Source organism: Theobroma cacao, chromosome 9, assembly GCF_000208745.1.
Source record: "Theobroma cacao cultivar B97-61/B2 chromosome 9, Criollo_cocoa_genome_V2, whole genome shotgun sequence".
Classification (NCBI taxonomy): Eukaryota; Viridiplantae; Streptophyta; class Magnoliopsida; order Malvales; family Malvaceae; genus Theobroma; species Theobroma cacao.
In genome coordinates, this window is record NC_030858.1 from 6,013,160 (window position 1) to 6,021,129 (window position 7,970).

Sequence of the window (7,970 nt, forward strand, 5' to 3'; positions counted from 1 at the left end):
TATATATATATGTGTGGATGACAGTTTTCTGACAATTCATCTGCCTCTTCACTTCAATGTGACCAAATTTAGTCCACAACCAGTCCTTGTCATTTCTATGTGTAGTCATATAATTAAATTCCAATTCTTGTTTCTATTTGTGATGGGATAATAATTTTCATTAAATGAAGGTCCACAATGTCACGTGCTTTAAACATAATCTGAATTGCGTCGATGAGGATGATGGCGTAGATATCACAAATTCTTCAAATAATCTCAATATTCAATAATATTACATTACAAAGTTACAAACTGTGACAACTTCATAAATTTTCACGTGCTCTGAAGCGGTCAACCGGATCGTCATTGAGAGACTGCAAAATCATACAACACTAGGGGAAAAATAGAAGGTAAAGAAAGGGGAGGGGTGAAATGATAACAATTTTCAGGCAACACACAGATCACTCCATGGAAATTACGGTAAACATCATATCCACACAAGAAGGAAAAAATATAAAACCTAGGTCCCCCACAAGCTTTATCCGTAGTCTCCTTGTAAATCCCAGCTTGCAACTCGTTGGCTTGCTCTCTCTTTCTCTCTCTGTGGGAGCATCAAACTAATTATCTATGGCCAGTATGGATATCAGATCCTTGTACCCGGAAACGAACAACGGAAAATTTATAATAGGGCTTGGATCATTTGAACAAAAACCAAAACTTTCCACCCATCAATTTAACAGGTAGCAACAAGAGGATGCTTAACCAGACATGGGGTCCGTGATGCTTTGTTATTTATATTCAGCCGAATGGGTTGCCGCCAACAGAAGAGAATGGCTGTGGGGTAGTCGGTGCTGAGAATCTACCAGCCACCTGTTGATCAGCATTTACAAAACCAAAAGATGCCTCACTACCAATGCCGATTTGATGGCTGCAACACGAAGAATAACTCGGATTAGGAACATAAATAAACCTATAAAAAACTTAAAAAGTAACGGCAATCAACAGCAGCAGACACAGATGTTAACCAAGACCAAGCCAAACCATGAAACAGAACAAAAATTTTCAACAAAAAATGGCCATTACATGGGCTTGTGGAGTAGCATCAGGAAACATTCAAATTCAGATAGGGAAAAGTGTCCGACATGAACATTTGTCAAGACAGCCTGAGCATCCATGAAAACTCCAAGTAATTGTACTCTCTCTCTCTCTCAATCTCTCTCCTCTCTCTCTCTCTCTCTCTCTTCTTCTTCTTCTTCATTTTTCTCTTTTACAATGCTTGAATGGTTGAACTTAATCCTTAAGAACTGAGAAGTAATTACCTGGAAGGTGGCAAGTTACTAGGTAACTGTGCTCCGGTGTATGCCCCTGTAAATTTTTAAAAAATTGAGCACATTAAAGTCACAAAATAAAGAGATACAAAAAGAAGGGGGAATAAAAAAGCTTTACTTTGCGGCACTGCTGATGCATAAGGCAGTGACTGGGATGGCATCCCTGATGCATAAGGTAAAGCCTGAGCTGGCATCCATGCTGATGATGGAGTACCAAGGCTAGAAGCGCGTACTAAGCCAGAAGCAGGTGGCACATTTGGTAGGGCACCTTGTAAGGAAGCCATTGAAGGGAACTGCACCACAAGCAACACCAAAAAAAAACAAAAAAGATTGCAGAAAAGTTAAATGTGCAACTCCTGGATAAGTTCAACGGCTAGTGGCTTAGCATTGGGATTTCAAAAAGTGAAAGTAGGCTGGTAAGTATGGTTATTGGATGAATTTCATGGCATCTCCAAACCCAACAAGCAAAATTGCACTCGTGGTTTTTGTCATCTTCAAGATTGTCAACCAGAAAATCCAGTTTAGACAGTTACAATCCACAAAGTCAAATCAACACCCAAGTTTCCTCCCAGGCACAGCCAAAACAGTCAACATAGCATCAAGACACTTAAATAATAACCTTGTTTTCTTTTTTTGGGTATAATAAAGAATACCTTTGTTCTCTCTTCTCTCTCTCTCTCTCTATATATATATATATATATATATATATATATATATATCACCTAAAATTTAGAAAGTCTTAAGTTCTATGCAAACACAAAAGACAAGCACACCAGCATCATAACTTATCATAATGTTATCACAGAATTCTTAACCACAATAAGACTAAGTCAGTCAGTGCCACAAGCATTGAAATAGTTCAAAAGAAGTGAATAACATACTGTTTGATTTTGAACTGGAGGTGCTTCACCACCAAGATCAAATGGGTTTATTGACTTTGATGATTGCGGAAAAGCAGACATTGGCTGTAACAACAGAATGCATGCAGAACTATAAATGAGTCATCAAGTAACTAGATATGCAGTAATGGAAAATAGATTTAACTCATGAACCTAATTGTTGTGAGATGAAATCGTTACCACTGCAGTACTATATTGCATAATGAACCCCATACCACGGGGTGGGCCAGTTTGCCACCCTGCTGCAGGTGCAGGATATGTTGGATAGGTTGTAGTAAATAAATCCTGTAAAGAACAAGTTAAACATAATAAATATTCCTCACAACACAAAACTGCTATGTCCTTGGTTTAAAAAGGAAATTACCACAGGTAGTTCTTTTCTTCCACTTGCTTTTGTTTCTATAGATGGAGGCTGTGATGCACCAGTAGAAGTAACATCCAGCACTGATTGTGAGACAGCTTGAGGTGTTTGTGCAGCAGGTGCACTCAAATGCCCCTGCATATGCTGGGAAGGAGCAAAATTCCATGGCTGCCAAAAAGGTGCAACACAAACTTAGGTGAAGAAAGACTCAATTATCTATAAAACCCCACAAAATGTAAGACTACTAGCAAATGCAGCGCACCTGACTGGTTGAAGCTCCATCAACCGGTGGCATAAATTGTTGGGCAGTAGACTGACTGCCGGCTGCAGAGAAAAAGGAAGTCTGTTGATGCTGCACATTAGGCCATAGTCCAGCATTATTTACACTGACCTGGGAACTACCACTGCTGACAGGCATTATAGGAGTTAATCCAGGAGCAGCTGCCAAAGCACCAGTAGGAGGCAATGTTGAGAAATTGCTAACTGGTGCAACTGCAGGAGCACCAGCACCAAAGGGTATTTGCCCTGTGAATGCAACATTGGGATTACCACCAAGAGGTGATACACTCATGTTGACCACAGGAGCAGGTATCTGACCACCAACAATGGTAGATGGTCCTGATATCTGACCAGGCACAGATGCTGGCACTGACAATTGAGAAAGAACAGAGTCCAGGGTGTTCATGTTTGAAGGGGCCTGAGAAACTTTTGTCTGAGGGGTAAAATCAAAAGAGGCCCAGTTGTTGTCATTGGTAGATCTTGTTGGCTGCACAATGGATTGAGTCACTGTTGTTTGTTGTGTCTGAGTAACCGCCTGAGCTGCTGGAGGCTCAGGATCAGCATCAAAATCAATTAAGCTCACAGTTGTTTCCAATTTGACTTCTGCTGGATTCCCGCTGGTAGATCCCAAGCTGCTGGAAGATGCAGTTCTCTGCTATAGAAGTAATACTACAGTAAATCCATTCTTTATCCAAATAAAAGTTGAGCACAAATAAAGGCAGGCAGCAAAAGATCTTTTTTCTTCACACAATAATGAAAAATCGAATGAATCTTAATACATGACCATGCAAAGTTCTAGATTGATGATATCTGAATAGCAATAAAGTGCATCCATCTTGGTGATAAATATCACCCAAGTTATACCTATATACCACTTAAAAAGCACATGAATTCACACATGACCAGCCGAGAGAGACCTAAACATGCAAAATAATTAACCACAAAACAAACGCAAACAAGATGTCATGGAAAGACAACCCTGCTATGCTTTTATTTCCAGTACAAGTTTATTTAACTTGAAGGTATAAATTAACATGCCAAACATTGTAAAAGCGTTAAAAAGCACAGTACCATGATATCATAATCAAATTGATCATAACTCAAAAAATTACCATTATTAGTGGCATGGAATGCCAATCACTATAGCTAGAATAGAGTCACTTCCTACACAAAGTAACTAGTAGTTCCAATAAAAGGTTGTCAACTAATGAAAATCAGATACCATAGTTGGAATCCCAACAGGATGAGAACTATCAAGTACATCTAAAAGTAGGACATATACTCTGACTATAATTAGAGAACAAGAGGAGAAAACGTAAATTTGAAAAGAATGAGAACCATGCCAAGTGGGTAATTATGGCAAAAGGCATCACATTAAAACTATAGCTTTTGCAGAGAATTCAAAAGGGCATAATGATAAGACATAAATAAATTACATTTATGGGGGAGGGAACAGGGAAAGCTTATCTTTTTGCGGAATCTGAAAAGCACAAAAAACGAGAAAAGATTTGCGAACATTGCAAATTAAGCCAAAGCAAAACCCTGAATCAGAACATTAAACTATGGCTACCTAGCACATAGCAGAAACTACCTGTGTCTGAGGGACATCAACAGTTCTGCTGCCATTTGCCTTTGGAGGTTCACTTATACGAAGTGGTATTACATTCTCACCCAAAATTTCTCTAACAGGGCGAACTACTGGGGGACTGGATGAGCCTAACTCTTTTGGTCGCTCAGGTGACCTCCCTTCCAGCTTTGGATCTCCATCAGATATTCTACGATCTTCAGGTTTCCTCCCATTACCAAATCTATCTTCTCGACGCCAGTCATTGACAACTTCAGGACGAGCAGGACTTTTTCTGTAATCACCATATTGTCGACTTTCTTGATCATATCCAGGACTTCGCCTTTCATCATAACCATATCTCGAATTTCTATCATCATTTCTTCCCCCAGGACTGGACCTTTCATTGTAACGGCGTTCATATGTATCTTCATATGGTGGACTTCTGGACCCTCCCTGATATCCATCTGTCCTCCTATTCTCATACAAGTCTTCCTTGTCACCCTGCATAATGCACCATTCAGAAAATCATAATAGAACACTCCTCAGTAGCAGATTTGATAATATCAAAATATCTAAAAATCCCTTCCTCTTGAAGCAGGAACCTAACATATTATTTCACCTTTTGAAATATCATAAATCTCACAACTTTAGAACTGACTGATATTCAATGTAGATTAGGAATAGGGAAGGGCATCTTACCATCTTTCCCCGTGGGGGCTTGTCATAGTTTCTCTCGCCACTATATCTTCTATCCACATATACATGCTTAATGAAGTCCCGAAGCCTCTCAACATTGCTGGCAACAAAAATTTGACTCAGAAACATGATAACTAATGTAGGCACAGAACCAAAAGATCAGACAGTCGAGTATTAACCTGCTGTCAGGAACAGAATTACGCTGCGGATCCCATTCTTTAAAATAGATTTCTTTTGCACGCTGCATGTAAGAGAGAGAAGCCAGGCAAAATGAGAAACTGGAAATATTAAAAATGAAAAGAAAATTACACATACACAAAAGAAGTCTTTTGTTTTTGGGGGAAGAGGATTTGTCTGTACCTGATTTCCCCCTTCTTGAAGAGCACTAACTTCTTGAGAAGTAAATTTAGCCATAGACACTGATTTAACTCTGTGTGTGAACTCCCGACTGGAAAAAATTAAAATAGAAGCCAGTTTTAGTAATCTACTGACTATCATTACAAAGGCACCAATAGTCTCAGATATAAGCTAATCAGCAGGCAGCAGCCAAAATATGAAGAAAACTTAAATGTGCCAAAAAATGTGAACACTTACTGTATTCCACTACAGTTAGTGCAAACAAATGTCCAGAAATTTGTGCAAACATATTGAGGCCCCTGCTCAGCTGACAAGAAGTTAGCAGATGGCAACAGCATAACAAAGAAAGTATATGCACTCAAAATTTACACATTAAAAGAAACGACACTCAATTTAGCACAAGTGAAAATGCTGCAAAAAGCAGATTTCTATTGCAAAATTTCCAGAAGCAACATTTTGGGAGGAAATTCACACATACATTTTGCGGAACAACCAAAATTGTCCAAAAGGTTAAGAGTGAAGATTCCAAAATCATCAAGACTTGCATCAGGCTTTCTAATTGTAAAGAAATTCATATTAGTGTTCAAACATATACAACATATTGCCAGTTACAATTACCAGCCTAAGGATAACCTGCTTTTTTCCATTTTTCAAAATAAATGGGTTGATTTTCCATGTATGCAGGGATATAAATATAGAAGTATCAATAATATAGTCTTTATAATAAATAATAAATGAACCACAAGCATTATTGATTTCATCAACAACACTGATTCAATCAATTCAAAGCCTACATATATAAACAAGTGTATCCAACAATAACACTTTTCTCCAGTATTTCATGTGAGTTTACGACTTCCTAGTTCCTCAGTGATGTGTAACTTCGAATTATTCATCCAAAAAATATATCTATGCCTAAATTCAAAAAGCAAATGTACTTGATGAACAATTCACACAGTTTTACTCCATCAATCTATAGCATAATACAACAGCACAATCATCAAATATTCAATGCTGGCTCTCTGACTATAATCATAGGATCAAAACATAAACAAGAACCAAAATTAAAAAAAAAAATCATACCAAACTGTTGCAGTTAATACATCTACGATTCTCCTGTTGTTTGAGAAGACCCCGAATTATTCGCTCATTTTTTTCATCTTCCTTCACTCGACTCGCCATCACAACCTTCCTACATCAAAATAAGCAAAGACCAAATTATAGAACTTAAAAAAAGGAACAGATAGTTTTGAAAAATAAAACAAAAGCAGTCCACATGAATTTTCTCCAAACAATCATTAATCACCGGAAGACACAAAAAATATTAAGTAATTTCAGAATTCTAATCCAATTAACTCCAACTTTGCTTCTTCTACATTATTCATTTCTATAAAATCGATTAAACACTAACTTCCATACACTGGCAAAGAAAAATTTAAAAATCTAAACTGCAAACCTCTTATTTTTCCTTACCAAGCCAACATTTTCCTGCTAGCCAAACCAATAAAAAAGTACAACATACAAAAATTGAACTAACCAAAGGCAACGGATCTGAGCGATCAAAGCGTCTTAAAAACACAAAACAGCAAAAACAGACAAATTAGAACGTGTTTGGAACCCTAGAAAAGTTGACCGAGAAAAAGGAAAAAAAAAAGAGATAGCGAACTGACCTGGAATCAGAGAGAAAAAGGAAAAGTTTGTTTCGAACCTTGGTTTAGAGGAGCTTTAATCAAATAATTCCGATCCAAAGCCAAGAATATTATGTAAGTAAGAACAGAGCAATAAAAACTGGATTAAGCGTAAAGAGAGAAAGAGAACAAGGGAGGGAGAAATTTGTAGATCTTTGAAAGGGGCGTTGGTAACTACAGAGGGAAGCTTTGGTACAGCTATGGCCTAAACAAAATACTAAAAGGCTGCTTTATTATTTTAATTGTTTTTTTTCCTTAATATGAAGAGAGAAAAAAAAAGATTTATTTATGCTAAAATTTAGAGAGAGAGAGATAAATTCGGAGATTTTTTTAATTTTTCTTCTTTTATTTTTTTATTACATTACTGTGTTATCGGACAGAGGAGAGCAAAGATGAAAAGGTTTTGTCCCGTGCAGTTACCCACTTTTTGACGGTTTTCGTCTATTTTGTTGAATAAGGACGACCTGTGAAGAAGTCTATTTACTTAATTGCCATTGCCAGATAACCCGAATTAAGATTACAGGTTTACAACTGTGTTTCTTTCTTTTTTTTTTTTATGTTTTACATCGTGTTAATTACTCTTTTACATTTAACTCAAAGTGAAATTATTGATTTGATATTTAAAAAAATAAACTTTTGAATTAGGTAATTAAATTTATTATATATTTCTTTAGTCTTATTAATCAAAATGAGTGATATTAAATAAAATCTATTATGAATTAGACACATTTTATTATTATTTTTATTAAATGGAACAAAATGAATCTCAAAGGTAAATTATTTTAAAAAATAAATTGAAATATTTAACTATGAATT

At 36.7% G+C, this 7,970-nt stretch overlaps 1 protein-coding gene across 3 annotated transcripts; it reads right to left on the reverse strand.

Moving 5' to 3' along the window:
* LOC18588634 (probable ADP-ribosylation factor GTPase-activating protein AGD14) lies at positions 221 to 7,396 on the reverse strand. Of its 3 annotated transcripts, none has more exons than XM_007013173.2 (14): positions 7,175 to 7,396; positions 6,550 to 6,658; positions 5,704 to 5,765; positions 5,470 to 5,557; positions 5,289 to 5,350; positions 5,113 to 5,209; positions 4,438 to 4,914; positions 2,830 to 3,501; positions 2,571 to 2,735; positions 2,387 to 2,491; positions 2,189 to 2,272; positions 1,426 to 1,600; positions 1,299 to 1,344; positions 221 to 907 (listed from the first exon to the last, which is right to left on the reverse strand). In XM_007013173.2, exons 2-14 carry the CDS (start codon positions 6,646 to 6,648, stop codon positions 778 to 780), a joined length of 2,262 nt encoding a protein of 753 aa, XP_007013235.2. In that variant the 5' UTR covers positions 6,649 to 6,658; positions 7,175 to 7,396; the 3' UTR covers positions 221 to 777. The 3 variants fall into 3 exon arrangements, with proteins under 3 accessions (XP_007013235.2, XP_007013231.2, XP_007013233.2); XM_007013169.2 differs by having other exon boundaries at positions 2,830 to 3,498; positions 7,137 to 7,396; XM_007013171.2 differs by having other exon boundaries at positions 7,137 to 7,396.

Coding starts and splice junctions, on each gene's coding strand:
- LOC18588634 (XM_007013173.2), bottom strand. CDS start 6,648: ATGGCGAGTCGAGTGAAGGAAGATGAAAAAAATGAGCGAATAATTCGG. Junction 5,210..5,288: donor AATTCTGTTCCTGACAGCAG/GTTAATACTCGA, acceptor TTTTGTTGCCAG/CAATGTTGAGAGGCTTCGGG. Junction 2,492..2,570: donor GAAGAAAAGAACTACCTGTG/GTAATTTCCTTT, acceptor TGTTCTTTACAG/GATTTATTTACTACAACCTA.